The 17141-nt window shown below is 35.5% G+C and overlaps 1 protein-coding gene and 1 long non-coding RNA gene across 2 annotated transcripts in view; both read right to left on the bottom strand.

Annotated features, from left to right (window-relative positions):
• Positions 1 to 1133: 1133 nt before the first annotated feature.
• LOC124402091 overlaps positions 1134 to 17141 on the bottom strand; it is a 29779-nt gene continuing 13771 nt past the window's right edge. Inside the window, exon 2 of the long non-coding RNA XR_006928654.1 lies at positions 1134 to 3273. This is a non-coding gene — a long non-coding RNA (uncharacterized LOC124402091). The remainder of the gene's footprint in view (positions 3274 to 17141) is intronic.
• LOC124402089 (homeobox protein Hox-C4-like) lies at positions 10409 to 13848 on the bottom strand. Its single transcript, XM_046874756.1, has 2 exons — positions 12843 to 13848; positions 10409 to 11172 (listed from the first exon to the last, which is right to left on the bottom strand). The coding sequence occupies exons 1-2, from the start codon at positions 13180 to 13182 to the stop codon at positions 10880 to 10882; spliced, it is 633 nt and encodes a 210-aa protein (XP_046730712.1). The 5' UTR covers positions 13183 to 13848; the 3' UTR covers positions 10409 to 10879.

Here is a 17141-nt window from a genome sequence, read left to right as displayed (position 1 = left end):
AGAAGAAGAAGAAGTAGAGAAAGTGATAGAAAGATAGAGAAAGGGATGCAAGAATGATGGGTAATATCATCTATCTTCCCTCTATCTATCTTTAGCTACTATCCCTCTTTCTACCAACATCTTTCTACCATCCCTCTCTCTATCTATCATCCCTTTCTTTATCAACCATCTGTTTTACATCCTTCTCTCCATCATCCCTCTGTTTACTTACCCCTCTTTCTATTTCTCTCTCTTAGAGATGGTAACGTTACAACTCCCAGCGCTGCTGAGTTCTGGATCGTGATTGGTCAGAGGGTGTTGATTGGGTTTCTGTAACAGCAGCTCTGGCAGTAGTGCTGGTCCATGTTCTGATACGTTGCTGTTTCTATAGCAGTTGCAGGTTGGCAGGAACATGTACAGTGTGCTCTGTGCTGTGCGACTGTTGATCTGTTAGGAGATTTGTGTTTCTGAAACGTGTAGGGAAGGAGTCTCCAGTGTCAGAGGTAAAGCTGTAACTTCGTCCTCACAGAGTTCTTTGCAGTTTCTCCACAAACCGTGTTTTTTTGTCTTATTAACATAAAGAGGAAGAATGAAGATAGCTGGAGATGGAATGAGTGTTTACAGCTGCTATAATGTAAGCGAGAACAAGAACAAATATTATTGGAATAAACTGAATAAAAGAATAACTCTGACGAGTTCTCTGTGTACTGTGTGTTTCGCACTTGTGGTTAGACAACAAATTTTACATTTAAACACATTTAAATGTTTTCCAATGATTTTTGTTTTGGAATAAAATTAATTCATAATTAAATAGATATAGATTTATAAGATAATAGAAAGTTATAGATGTATATTTTACAAATATTTTAAAAGATTGAAGAGTACATTGAAACAATATAGATATTTTAAAATACATCACTATAAGAAAAAAGGATAAAACCTTCGAGTGTGTGCATGCCGAGAGGGATGATGGATTGCTTTGTGCTTTAAACGTAATAAATGTTCCTGCCTTGTTAGATATAAGATGAATTAACTCAAGGCTGTGTGTGTGTGTGTGTGTGTGTGTGTGTGTGTGTGTGTGTGTGTGTGTGTGTAATATCCTTAAGTGTTTTCGTATCAAAAGTGCCGCATGTTCAATAAATTTTCCGCTGATGTATTTATTTATTTATTTATTTATTTATTATTTTACAGGAAAGGCGTCATCCATCACTTCCATCCATCCGGTCACTCAAACCTGCAGGGGGAAACTTACAGACATTAAACACAAAGATACTGTAAATAAGAAGAAGAAGAAGAGGAAGAATATTCAAAACAAAACACACACTTTATAATAAGATTCAATTAAATCAAATTCAGTTCACTTTTAATAATGGACATTATTCCAAAGCAGCTTTACTGAAAGAGGTTATAACATGTGAATTTGTATGTCAGTGCCTATAAGATTATGACAAGGAAAAAACTCCCTGAGATGGTATAAGAAAGAAACCTTGAGAGGAGCCTTGAGGGGAAATTTGAGAGGAACATTGAATTAATATTCATGTGCTGAATGTTGACTCCAGAAGAATCATTCAGAATCCTCCTCCCACTGCTCCTACTCTGTCCTTGTGCCTCTTTTCTGTTTTCATTTATTTGCTCAATGTTAATGTTGCTCATCTCCATCTTCATTATGCTGTACACCAGAATTAGCATTGTTAGTGTCACCGAAACACCGTGTGATCCTGTGTGATCGCTTCACTCTAATTACAACCAGAAGTCTTGAACTTCAATTCACTCATTATATCACAGACACGTTCTGGAAACGATTCACTAATATCATTAATGCGCTGTGTGTCCACAAGTTTCCTGTTCGTTTAAAACTTCTCTTACTGTAATCTACATTACAGTGTGTTACTGTAACAACACCCTGCACTGAGTTACTCCACACTGCTTTATTAGATTAGATTAAGATTAGATTGTATTAGATTGTATACAGAGACATTGAAATGCAGTTAGCATTTAACTGGACGTGCAAGTAGCTATATTTCTTATAAGCTAAATAAAGAGGTTTAGACTAATGTGGGTTTTTAGAATGACAGGTAAAAAAAGAAAAACTGCTGACTAGCGTCACAGGGGAGGATAAAATACTACAATTATTTTACAAATCCAGCAAATGAACCTCACATTTACCTGGAAGAACAGTGAAGAAACCAGTCAGCTTTTATTAAATTACAAGAACATTTACAATCATATCTGTGTGAGTGTATCTGATAATGATATAAATAGCTCAATATTAGCCTAGTTTAATATCTTTATTTAACTAGACAGCTGGGTAGTTTCTCAGCGTGATGGAGAAATAATTTTCTATAAATTCATGAAAGTTTAGAATCATGTCTCAGTAATAATCATGGGCTAACATTTGGCTGAAATGGTTATTATAATATTTTATTAGACTGCAAAAATACCATTTTGCAATTGTGATGCTGATATTAATAACCTTTTTCCTCATACAGAAACTCAGACTGATGATAATATTCATAATCAAAATGTTTTCACCTGCTGTATAGCAAAAGTACAAATGTTAGTCTGCCTGAACTTATTTTAAACATTTGCATTATCAAACTTTTTTCTTAATAAACTAACTTTATAACTACTCAACATACATGCTAATAAAAAGGAATCTTTTCAATATTTAATATACATTAATTTCAATAAATCTGTTGTTTTTTTGTTCTAAACATGTTTTACCATATAGCTGATATTATCAAACCCTCGCATTTTAAGGGGTTTAGATTTTTAATTTTACATATTTAATATATTTTATTGAATATATTATATTTATTCCTTTTTTTTCTAAACCCAACACACAACTCGCTGCAGATGAAAAGGATTATTAGTGACGATTAGTGAACCCTTATTATGAAATAATAATTAAAAAACAATCCAATAACGGAATTTCACGGCAAAACTGATTCAACACAGTCTCACGGCATTTCATGATATAGTCACGAAATGTAATCGATTGATTCGTGTTCATGGACACGAATTTCCTTCTTTTCTTCGTGTCACTCAGCACGTCTGGCTCCGTCTCCAACGGAGGCAGAGGCTCATGGGTAATTTTCATATTGCATGTTTTGCAATAAAGTAAAATGACTGTAAAACATATTTAGTCCATTGAGCAATTAACAAACCATCTCAGTGCATTATTTCATACAATGGTATTATTTTTCTTATCTTCATTTGTTGCAAATCACCAAATTCCAATGTGAGACCACCATCATCTCCTCATCTGTCTGGGGTACCCCTTCTTCGTTTTCCCTGAATAAATGTATAATAGCAGCATATTATTATAGTGATTTTTTAGTATAAAGACATGTCATTCCCCATATGCACATCTTGTTTAAATAAATAAAATCATAAAGGTTGATTTATTTGAGCCAAACATTGTTTACATGAGTCTATTGATGTTATAAATAAATCAGTAATTCACTTAATTATATTCTGAATTACATGATTTCCATAATGCATACTGAATATTTTGAATTATGCAAATAAGATCAGATAGAAAAAAAAATCAACAAATATACTGGTTAAATGTCATGTACAGTAATCCCCTGGTTATCTGTTTAGCATTTACTGTTCTTGGTTTGAAAATTCAACTACTGGGACATTTTCACCAGGTTGCTTCATATTTACTGCTTGGAGTTGTTCTGTGAATAAAACAGATTAAAATCTTACAGCTTGCATTGATTGATTTTTTATTTTATTTTAAACTCTTAGAAACGCATTTCTGTCCAACTGATAAAAATATAAACAGTCTTCTTATTAGGAAAAGTTGCAGGAAGGAAGTGAAGAACGCATGAAGTGTATTCACACTGTTCAGGTTTATCCTAGCAAGCCTAGCAAGTGATCGTCGCTGGAAAAATGACGTCATGCGCAGCGCACAAAAAAAACAACAACTCATGACGTATGAAGACCCAAAAGCGTCAAAACGTAATTGTGATTCTGCACATTGAGAACTTAAAAATAAGCAAAAACTATATAACAAGAGGGTAAAATCTACTAAATAAAACTAGATAAATAAAACACTTATTCTCATTCGGTTTGTTTAGATGATGATGAATTTTAGTTTGTGGAAGCAAGAAAACGGTCAAATGTACAAAGCAGGTGGTCTTCAGTGTTTCACAGCTTTAAGACTAATTTCATTTGTCCTTCTCGTCCATGATGTATGATCAGATCCCCAACTCCAAACAGCGGACGAAATCATCGGACGCGACGCGCACACACACACACACACACACACACACACACACACACAGTCCCAGCTGGGAGTGGTAATGGGCCGCTACAGGCTGCAATCAATAGCACCACATTACACATTTGCATAATAAGCGTATATTTCTGCGCGTGACAGATTCCTGGGGTCGTCCAGGGGACACGCGCCTCACTGCGTCTCTCCTACACGCACTTCACTTGATAAATGTCTTACGGCAGCTTCTCTGTTTATGCTCAGAATATCAATTTGGTCTCTCTCTCTCTCTCTCTGTCTCTCTCTCTCTCTCTTCCTCTCTCTCTCTCTCTCTCTCTCTCTCTCTATACCTCTCTCTCTCTCTCTCTCTCCCTCTCCCTCTCTATAGCTCTCTCTCTCTCTCTCTCTCTCTCTCTCTCTCCTCTCTCTCTCTCTCTCTCTCTCTCTCTCTCTCTCTCTCTCTCTCCTCTCTCTCTCTCTCTCTCTCTCTCTCTCTCTCTCTCTCTCTCTCTCTCTCTCTCTCTCTCTCTCTCTCTCTCTCTCTCTCTCTCTCTCTCTCTCTCTCTCTCTCTCTCTCTCTCTCTCTCTCTCCTCTCTCTCTCTCTCTCTCTCTCTCTATAGCTCTCTCTCTCTCTCTCTCCCTTTCTATAGCTCTCTCTCTCTCTCTCTCTCTCTCTCTCTCTTTCTCTACCCCCCCTCTCTCTCTCTCTCTCTCTCTCTCCTCTCCCTCTCTATAGCTATCTCTCTCTCTCTCTCTCTCTCTCTCTCTCTACCCTCTCTCTCTCTCTCTCTCTCTCTCTCTCTCTCTTTCTCTACCCCCCCTCTCTCTCTCTCTCTCTCTCCTTTTCTCTTTTCATTCCGTTTAGCTTAAAGTGGTTTTATTGCGCAGATCAGAGTGATAATTTAGATTAATTTGACATCTATGCACATATATGCATGGAATTTACAATATAGAAATATAGAAATTCTGAAATGATTAGTATCTACGATTTCTTAATATATTTATTTTCAATTTCACTGATCGAAATTCACTAAATAATATCACACTTTTGCATATTAATAAACTGAATTAAACTACTCTAGAAATAAAAAATAGCAAAATGTTAACGTTAGATTGAGTTCCATGTGGTTTCCCAATAGCTCATTCTTTTTCATTGCAATATCACAATAAATTGATATAATTAATAGTTTTTATTAAGTCTCTCTCCTGCATTAGAGCTTCTAAATGTACTTTATTTCAAATTCAAACCTTGTTTTCTTTATTCGTGTATTCTCTTAGATCAGGACATAGATTCTAACATCAAAGTCTAACATGAGAGGAATAAGTCTCTTTATTTTTAATATCACCAACTTTTTTACACAATTTAGTTCTGCTGCTCAGATTTTTATTAGCAGGTCGTGTTGGAGTTCACACCTTCATAACTAAACTGGTAGAGATTACAAGCCCTGATCAGTTGACCTGATGCTAAACATGTGACCTTTGACCTGAACACGCATCATCATATTCTCATTTCTCAACATGATGGTAGAGTGACATCTAGTTCAGAGGTTGATGAAGCAGAGAGAGAGAGAGAGAGAGAGAGAGAGAGAGAGAGAGAGAGATCTTATCAGTACTGATTACGTTTACATGATGAATAAAATAATATCTAATCATCTTGAGGTTTAACAAAAAGGAAACCATATAATCTCTTTCAAAATCATGCCATGAAAATAACTGTGTAGGCAATTTTACTACATTCCTCATGTTATATGTCACATTTCTGAGTTATAATGACAGTCTGGAAATTATGTATATTGGCTTAACTTAGTGTTTTCTTCACACATGCATTTATTCTTCACTTTCGGCTCCTCTATAATGCTTTAAGTTGAGCATTTTACAAAAGAAAAAAGGGACTGTGTCTTAAACTGAACTTTATGTTCATTTCTAACACTATTGTTATTAAAAATACACAATATAGTTGATGATCTAATATTCAAATGTTTATAAAACTACATTTGTACTGTAAGAAATATCAATGCAAACTGTGTTCAAACCTGTGCTGGAAATGTTTTATAGTTTAGTGCTGTTGCTACTGGTATGATTTTGTAGCTGCTGTGGCTGAAGTGTAATAAAACAAGACCTGCATCTTCACCTTGATTTTTAAGCTAGCTGCCAAACACAATGACTTGCTAGCTTAGCTTCTTTAGCATTTTCCAATTAAAAGCCAAATTGTGTATTTTCTCTGCCAAAGTTTGTATCTTTTATAGATTTTTAGATGTGTCAGAAAAGCTCGCCAAGCTAGGTGGCTAGTACTTCCCAGTCTTATTAGTTTAAATGAATGAACATTAATTATGGCTCTGTATAAATTGAGTTTTGTTGAGATTTTTATTTAAATGTATGTGTAGCAACAAAGTAAAATTACTGTGAAACACTAAAAGTATAGTTTTGGTCTTAATTTCCATTTACCAAAAGCAGTGATTTGTGCTACAATGTCTGATTCCTCTGTGATTTGTAGCACATAGTTGGCAAACTGAACACATTAATGCCTTGAAAATAAAAATGTTGTATGATGTACAGTATTTTGTAAAGTGTCCTTGTTTGGAGTTAACCTATAAATGCTTGAATCTGTTCTTAACATACAGTACAAATTTATTAAAGCTTCATCCAAGTTTCAATTCTGTACTTATGTCCAGGACCAAGTACAATATCATGGTGTGTGTCAGTGTGCTGTATGAGTTCTGTTTGTGGAAGATGGTGGATCAGTGAAAATATCACTGTGCAAGATGCTGCAAGTGAGCAAGTGATAAAAAATGGTTTAACACTGATTATTTAAACCAATTTGCCAATTACGGTATATGACTGTGGTAGATTATGAAATTAATCTGAAACATGAACTTCTTATTTATCTCTATTGATATTGGTATATGTCTTGCTAGAACAAGGTGCTGGTCCAGAGCCTCATACTCATTACACTTGCATGTCTAAACAGCAGATTTGATGTAAAGAAGAAAAGAAAATGTAAAGAGCGAGAGAGATGGAGTGTGAGGTTCCGGTGTTAGTTTATCAATTAAATCATTACCAATTCACATTTTATCAGAACGTTAAATAAGACATCATTCCAAGAGGTTCCAAGATTTTTAACCTACAATAAAAACGTGCAATGAAAATGTTCAATACAAATATTTTCATTTATAACAATCTGTTATTCTGTTAACAATTTCTAACTGGGATCCTTATTTGTGTCGTTCTCATTTTATTCCTGTGTGTAACATCTGCAACATCTTTCGAGTTAAGTCGTTTTATATATTTGTTTTTTCGTCACTAATAAATCCAATTGAACTTTGAAACTGGCTGAGGATTTTGGGACAGATCGTTAATTTCCAGCTCTACAGATCCCACAACAGATTAACTATTTATTTTAGGGTTTATTTAAGATTTCGAGTCTGTTTGTGGTGTTTTTCAGAGCTGAACTCTGTGAAACTGAGGATCTTTGTGTGGTCCAGACACACAAATGTACAAATACACCGAACTGCATTCACGCGTTCCTTCATATTCACAGTGTATTTAATGTTATATAGTAAACATGTCCACATGGTGTGGTTTTATTATTTATGTTGAAAACGACCGCAGAGTCTCAGAGAGCGCGCAGAAAAGGAATGAGTTTATACTAGAAAAAAATGTTTTTTAATCTTGAACGAAAAGAACCAAAATACATGAAAAGAAAATAATACAGTTTTTTCATATTTTATGATCCATAAAGCAAATTAAATCGTGGAATATGAAAAAGTAAATGACATTTTTGCATGTAATTTGAATTATATTTATTGTCATACGATCTTTAACATATTTGTAAACATTTTGAGTTATTTTTGATCGGACATTTATCACGTGCATGTTAAAGTCGAGTGCACGGTGATCTCTTTTTTGGACTGAAGTGAACTCTGAGTGAACTCAGGATGATCTGTGTCTATTACCAAACATCTAATTACATTATTCTTTTTCCTCACAGTGTTAATTAGTGACTTTTCCCCCAAGTCACAGAAACTCAAAACTTCGTAACTTAAACACAATAAAGGCAGAAGACGATGTGCTGTGTTTGGAGAGAACTGTGTGTGTGTGTGTGTGTGTGTGTGTGTGGATGCTTAATGTCTTTATAGCATCCCGTTGATACTTAGCGCGCGCGCACACACGTTTAAAATGCCCTGACAGTACACCTTAATGTTTTTTTCATTTCTAATTTATTGAACCTGACACTAAAGAACTTGACAGCAACAGAGAGTCGCCCGAAGCTGCATCCTGTCTGCAAATCATCTACATTTGATTAATACTTTATTAATCTTTTCTCTCATTAACTCGTTCGTCTGGTCATGAACAGTAGCGCAAACAGAAGCTCTGATGAAACACTTCCCTGAACGCTTTCCTGATCTTTTCATTGTAATATATTTGCCCTTTGGTGAGGAGGATCATTACGCTGCTCTGGTAATATTTTTGCTCAAGAGATGATCTTGTAAAAGTAAAAAAAAAAATCATTAGATTACTTTTAAACGAATTTTCTTTCATTTTTGTTTTTGCACCAATTACACAAACCTCATGTGAGAATTAATTTCAAACCCTTTTTCCTTCGTTTTTTAAGTTTATTGACTCTGACGCAAAAATATGTATTTATTTAGAGCAATTTTTTTATTGTCGTTTAGATTTTTTTTTAATTTACTCTAAAACATAAATGGCCCGATGATCCACCGCCACCGATTTCTCATTTTAAAATGATCTTATGTTCACTATGGTCCAGGCAGAGCTCAGAGCTTCAATAGCTTTTGTCTAGAAAACGAGACGGAATGGAAATGCTTCATTACTGAACGGTTTTACTTTTCTCATAGAATTAGAAGTGGGTCGTTTGCGCCTGCGCACACACGAGACAGGAAAATAGCAGCCCAACTCTTCTCTTTTGAATAGCCAGATGACCTCTGGTTCACCTTGGGGCGGCAGTCAGAGCCTTTAAGAAAACGAGCCGACACACACATACACACACACACACACACACACACACACACACACACACACACACACACACACGACAACAGGATTCATGCAGAACGCGCTGCTTATGTACTTGTACAAAATTTTCTTTTCTTTTTTTAATATTTCGTAACCAGTCCTTTGTTAAGGTGCCGAACATTTAATCTGCTAACCAGCACAATAAATCTGAAATATGATGAACCATACAGCAGAGGTCTGTCTATACAATCACTTCTGTTTTTTATTTTCATAATCAGTATCAGGAAACCTGCTCATGTCTAAAGATATCATTGTTTTTTTACTTTCAGAACACACAAATTATTTCATTTATCATCTTTAATACTTTCTATTTGTCACAAAGGGATTTTAAAGTACTGCGAGTTATATTCAATATTATCCATAACAAAATCACACCAGCCGTTTAAAAAGAAACCTTCCATAACCTTCTACTGTTTCTTCACACTCAGAAATGTCTCACTGTTTCTGTGGTAGGACCCTAAAGAGAGGGCTTTACCTTTAAGTAGGTATAATTTACACTGAATCTAAAAAACATAATTTACATAATAATTACAAATATTACAATTACCGGGAAAACAGCGACACATAAATAATCAGTTTTTATATCTGAAAAAGTTTCCAGTGCTGTTCAGAGCCATGGGAATGTTCACGAAATTTGTCGCAATAAGTTCTCTCTCTCTCTCTCTCTCTCTCTCTCTCTCTCACACACACACACACACACACACACACACACACACACACACACACACTAAAGCCTGTGTGGCGGGGAAAGCCTCTGAAAAGGTCATCACCCATTAGCTAAAGACACTTGGCCTCCAGTTGAACCCACGAACTGCTCATCATCTGCCTGAAGAACTGCGTGTGTGAGTTTACATGAAGTGAAGATCGACCAGAAACAGCTGCTTTTTCTTTTAAACCCAAATGCACTGAAGTTAGTTTATGCAGTTAACTTTATTCAGGGATTATTCAGCGGATATAAACACACACACACACACACACACACACACACACACACACACACACACCAAAGCATTTGAAAAACTATAAATATTATAAATGATGAGTGTTAGATGATCAGTATTGCTTTTAGCTTTGATGTGTTTTGATGATTGTATTTATTTGTTGTTTAGAGATCAGTGCTCTAATTATTTGGGGGAAAACAAACATTTATGAAAAGCATTTCAGTCATATTAGATGCAATAGCAACCTTTATTGACCACAATCACGTATAGCACCAAATAACAGCAAGTGCATTTCACATGATTTTTCTACGCGTTTAAATAAAATGAAACAGTCCGCGGCACAAAACCTAAAAGAAAAATGTCTATTTTTGTTGTTGTTGTAAGTTTCCTCATATTACAACAGGCTATACATCTTTATATTAATTACATTCAAGAAAACGGTAAAAAAAAAATAAAGAATCTAATGATATAAATAAGCAACACTGTGCAAATGTTGGATATTGGATAGAATCTGTCCTGTTTAAATATTAATATAAAGACAATACGAAATAAATACTTAAGAGTCAGCAATATTAATGAATTTTGTTTTAAAAACAAATAAATACACTGAAATAAATTAACATTTGTTTTCTAATTAAAAGAAGAAAGTATGAAATTGTTTTTAGTCGCGCTCTGGTGTCCATGAAATGTCTTTCGAGTCTAAATTTTTGTGAAGTCCTGGTCTCGCGCTGCATCATTTGAAGAAGAGGAGGAAGAAGAGGAGGATGAAGGTCGGACCTTGGTGTTGGGTAACCTGTGATCCTTCTTCCATTTCATTCTGCGGTTCTGAAACCAGATTTTGATCTGCCTCTCGTTCAGACACAGCGTGTTGGCGATCTCGATTCTTCTCCTTCTGGTTAAGTATCTGCTGTAGTGAAACTCCTTCTCGAGCTCGAGGATCTGCTGCCGAGTGTAAGCAGTGCGGGAACGCTTCGGCTCAGAACCAAAGTTTGCTGAAAAAGAGAAATACATTTAAACTAATCGAATATCCACAACAACGATAGTTATTATTATTCATAATGTGATGCATGTCGATGATAAACATGATCTTTGATCATTGTGCTGTGTGTGTGTGTGTGTGTGTGTGTGTGTGTGAAAGCCGAGACGGAACGCAGATGTAAAAAAATAACCGTATTTTTGAGACACAGTCAACAGTAGACACACAAAACCCTTTAAACCTGGAGATTTTCAATCAGTGCAAATTAAGCATTAAGCTGATTATGACTCTAAATTCATGTATTATTTTGTATACAATTCTTCTTATTGTTGTTGTTGTTATTATTATTATTATTATTATTATTATTATTATTATTATTGTAGTAGTAGTAGTAGTATCGATTAAAGTGTTTAGTAAATGTTTATAATATAGAAATGTATTATTTTTTATGTTTAGTACAGAAAATGAGTCTCACACACACACACACACACACACACACACACACACACACACACACACTCGCCTGAATTATTATTTTGACTGCTCTCTGTTGAGTCTATGATTATTTTCAATTAAACTGATGTCCAACTGGACGAGTTTTTGGAACCCTGGAAAGATTTTAGTTTGAAGTAAAAGCTGCTGTGAACTTCAGTCTTTCCAAACAAAGAAAATGCACTTCATTCTCCTTGGATGAGTTTGTGACTGAACCCCTTTTTATTGACGAGCCGCTTCCAACACCAGGACATCAACACTGGCATTTTCTTCAAGTTAAAAACACCAGTGTAAAACACTACAGACTCCACCACAGAGCTCATGTGATTAAAGTGACGACCATATACTCCTTTAGCAGGGTCTCTTTCCACCCGAATCTCAGATCAGTTCATCTCCACTGCGCAGAACAGACATCTCATGATTAATACTGTAAAGCAGAAAAGCTCGTGATAGTCCACAATAATTGTTATAACCTTCATTCATAACTACATTTATTTCTCTAATCATGTAAATTCAATCTGAAACCGTTTTATTTTCATTAACACAAGATGAACTCTAGTCCTGGTCTATTTAAGATACACAAATAATGAATGGTCTGAATTATTAATCACTGGATTTTTTGTAGGATCTCTTCAAATACTTTCCCTCCGCCGACACACACACACACACACACACACACACACACACACACACACACACACACACACACACAAAGCTGTCCGCTCTATTGGCGCTGCTGTAAAATTTATGGCGGGTGTAATAGCCGGCGCTCGGTAGTAAATCCGCCTGGTGTGTGTGTCGCTTCAAAGGATTTCTCTCTTAATACCGTCAAACATCACATAGCCCGCGTGACTGGTGGGCTTTAATGGCAAACATAAAGGGAAAGTAAAACAGGGAAGGGAACATAAACAGAGGGAGATGAGGAACGAGAAGAATGAGAGTTGTTGCGTATGTGCTTCTTGATTTCTCCCCAGTACTGGACATTTAAGCGTTTTCCTGATCTGAGTTCAGCTGATCAGCTCATTTACAGCTAGAAGATAAGAATAAATGTGTTAGGACAGGAAAACACTAACATGCAGTAAAAAAAAAAAGAGCGGGAATGAAAACAGGATGTGATCTAAACAATGATCAAAACAGTGCAAAAAAAAAAATCAAATCATCTACACATGGTTCTGGTTTTGCGCAGTTTCTTACCTGCACCGGAGTGGAGTTTTCTCATCCAGGGATACACCACAGGCGCTTTGCTGTCGGAGGGCACTTCAGGGGCAGTGGTCTGGGTGGCAGGGGCAGCAGTCGGAGGTGTGTATGTTTTTGCCCCGTGTAAATTCCCCCCGTGCTCAGGAATGCTTTCACACTCATATTTGCCCTCCTGGTAGGTGACACTTTGAGGATATAATAACTCCTGCTGGTAGTCGGCGTCGCGAGCGCGTCTGTAACATTCAGCACTGATGTAGTCATTTTGTGAATATTCTTCGCACGGAGGAAATTTAGGATCGATGTAGTTCGAGTTCATCAAATACGAGCTCATGATCATTAATTTAGGGAGGGGGAAGAAATAAATTTTCCTTCTTTGTGTCGTTTTACTGCTCTGTAAAAGCCCACCCCTCACAGCACTAAAGCGGAGCCTGCAAAGTTTCTTTGATCACGAGACTCGGCTCAGGCCAATAGCACGCGCTAGGGTCAAAATACCCGGATGTGGAAGCCAAGCTTTTCTTGGCAAAATCCAATCCTAATGAAATATTATGCAAAGAAAAATGATAAATCACTGTGCCAGTTTATTTGTAGGAGCATCTCTGGGATTTTATGCCGCAGGCAGAATTTTATTGGAAATGTTCCTGGTTGCATTTTAAAAGGAGGCTTTTAGATCTCAGATCTGCTCTGCAAAAAAAACGTTCCTGTCCTGCTCCTGTCACATAATCAATTTATCATTGTGTAAACTAAACATTACACATATACATATTGTGTTGTATTTTGATTAGAATTTATCCTGCAAACAGTGTTTTTATGCTACTTTAAATGGTTAGATAATAATAATTATAATAATAAAAAACAATAATAATAATAATAATAATAAAAATAATAATAATAGTAATAATAATAATTGTAATAATAATAAAAGTGAATTGTTATACTATGTGTTTTTCCTTATTGTAAATACAAAATATGTTTTAGTCAGTAAACATATCGCTATTAATATTTACAACACAAATAAACCCCAACAGCAATCTTTAACCATGTTCAATATATATATATATACGTTCTATTCTTCATTAAATCTCACATCATTAGGCCAAACACACACACACACACACACACACACACACACACACACACACACACAGAGAGAGAGAGAGAGAGAGAGAGAGAGAGAGAGAGAGAGAGAGAGAGACAGAGAGAGAGAGAGAGAGAGACAGAGAGAGAGAGAGAGAGAGACCCTGGGATAAGAAATCGCCCATGTAGTCCCGTAGATGCGAATTTGCGGTTGTCCGAAAGTCACACAAATTCGGTTCTACAGGGTTCATATAGACGACTTACAAACAAACAGCAGCAACCGAGAGCGCAAAACAATCTGTTATCAGCACACACACACACACACACACACACACACACACACGCACACTTGACATCCTTGTTCAAACCTCGCATTATTACAGACGATAATTAACGCTATGTTGCATTTACACTACACCAACATTAGCCTCTGCAAAGATTAAAGAAAAACATATGTTTATAAAAACAAAAAGCAGAATGTTCTCACAGGGTAAAATCTTTAGAAGAAGAAAAAAGCAATATTTTGACAATCATTCTCTCACCCTTTTCTCTGACCATCAATCTGAACAATCAACTTAATAATAATAATAATAATAATAATAATAATAATAATAATAATATTAATAATAGTACATGTATTATTGTTTCTAAATATTTATAGATTTTTTTATAATTTAATCGCTGCACACGACCAATGTCTAGATCAGAATGTAAAATGTATATTTACACACCAAAACTGCTCGTTATGGCGAAAACTCAGATCAGATGCATCTGTTTTTTAATATATGTCACCATAAATCTTCAATGCCAACCCCATCCCCCTATTTTACCTCCTCACGCCCCCCTTCTCCTCTCTCTTGCTGGGCACATATTTTAATATTAGACAGGGTGACCGACGTTTCACCCCGCCATCAGATCTGTTTCAATAGTTCACTGCCACGGAGTTATTGATGAGAAACCGTCAATGAAATTTGTCCCGATACAAAACGCCATTTGTCCTCCCTTCATCCTCACGACTCAATGTGGACTTAATATGCGTCAAGACCCTGATGCTTTCTGAAAGATGTTTGTCTGGGTTAAAGAGTTAATTTTAATTTCATGTTTTATAGATGAAGAGCTCACATTTTCAGCTAAACTGTAGTAATCTAAATCTCCAAAAATCTCCTTCACTGTCCCCCGGAAAGAAAGAAATTAATACATTTGCTTATTTGTCTGTGGATATTTTAATGAAATTGATACTCTGAGTGACGAGCTGCTTAAACAAAACAAACAAGCAAATATACAAATAAATGGAATTCTAATACTTATTATAATTTTATGACATTTATTAATATTGTAATTATTGCAGTAGTACTAGTAACAATGGAATAGTAATAAATATACAAAATGTGTTATGTAATATATTTTTGCTCAGACACAGAGAGAGAGAGAGAGAGAGAGAGAGAGAGAGAGAGAGAGAGAGAGTTTTGTTTCTGCATTAAGGCCTCGTGCCTTCCTTGTTAAATTAAATGCACTTCATCATAATGATTATGATTCGCAATAAAACGGAAAATCCATTTTAAATTCAAGAACAATGCAAGAGCAGGTAAATCTAACACAAAGTACATAATCTGCAAGATAAAGCTCTCAAGATCTACCTAAAAATACAGTAAATACTTTACAAATCTGTTTCACACATGCCAGTTTTCACAGAATCCAAATATTTTATTTCTCAGTTTTTTGTGCATTAAGTGTCTTGATGCAAAGATTTTCAACTGTTGTGAATAAACATATTTGCAGACAAAACAGTGTCAAGTGCACATTTCACTATAGTTACAACTTAGAATTTATAATAAAAGAAAGAGACAGATGGAGCGAACGAACCTTAGACAAAGAATATAATCTCTCTTTTGTTAATCAACATTAACATCTTGTCCATTTGCATTGACTTTATGATCGACAAAGTGGTTCTAACTCTCCTGATGCTGTAAAAATCATCAACAGAAAACAGAAACAAGGAAACTGGAAGCATAACAAGATTAAATAGAGCATTTAAAGAACCTAATTGAAACACATTAGCTCGGGGAACACCACAAGCATTTGCTCAGGAAACATTAAATGAACATCTTCTGAAGAAAATATTAAATTAGTGTATTAATTAATCCCCCAAGGGTGTTGGAGGGGCTGTGACTATTTCATTATGAGTTCGGTTATTAACTTACAGCACCATTTTGAAGTAAAAAAAAATCATCCAAGGGACCCTCTGTGGTCTTCTGTCCACTTGCATTGGCTTAACTCGAGGGCTTTTTTGTCACTTCTGCCTATAAACCATAAAACTTACTCTAATGGCGTCACGTGCTGCACGCTGGCCACTCACACACACACACACACACACACACACACACACACACACACACACACACACACTCCCTATGGGCTTCATTCAGGCTGCAAAAGTTTCAAAAAGTGGATAAAAACAGCCCTGGCCAAGTGCTGAATGTTTACATTGTATCAGTAATAATCTTGCAGTGGTGAGTAACCTGCATAATTTATAGGTCATGACTTAAAATAATGTGTTAATGTGCTGAGTGTGTGTGTGTGTGTGTGTGTGTGTGTGTACTTGTAATGCCCTCTGTTTTTTTTTTTTTATAATTTATTTATCTTCACATTTGAGAAAAGTAAAGAACATTTTTATAGTAAATCACTGTGGCTGAGGTTCATCTATAAATGTTTCATTTACCTTGACAAAGTAAGATTGTATTACATATTTAAATTCATTGCCCATTTTATTTGTAATAATTAATTTCCAGTAACATTAAAATTGTCGTACATTTAGCAGTTATTATTTACATTATTTTGAATTCTTATTCATAAAACGATTACAACATTATTCAGTTCTGGAATGAACATCAGAGTCAGGAATGCAACCAGTCAGATTAAAGCATGTTCTCATTTCCCATCTGTTTCAATAGACAGGATACAACTGTCGTCGTTTTAGAGCCATAAAGTTTTATTAGGTGTCAGAGCCATAAAACGTTTTACAGGCATCTGTCTGTACTGTAAATAATTACAGAAGAACCGAAAGACAGCGCGAGGAAAAGTCTCACATTAGCCTTTCAAACCGCTTTAAAATTGTTTTTATCTTTTCAGAGATTAATTTCAGAGGGTGTAACGAAATCGTGTGCACCTTAGTCTTAAACCCAAAATAATCCGGTTTTATAAATTGTTCATAAAAGAACAACA

This window comes from Silurus meridionalis, chromosome 19, assembly GCF_014805685.1.
Source record: "Silurus meridionalis isolate SWU-2019-XX chromosome 19, ASM1480568v1, whole genome shotgun sequence".
In the NCBI taxonomy this organism is placed as follows: domain Eukaryota; kingdom Metazoa; phylum Chordata; class Actinopteri; order Siluriformes; family Siluridae; genus Silurus; species Silurus meridionalis.
The sequence above is the reverse complement of the archived record's forward strand: the minus strand, read 5'-3'. Positions and strand labels throughout refer to the sequence as shown.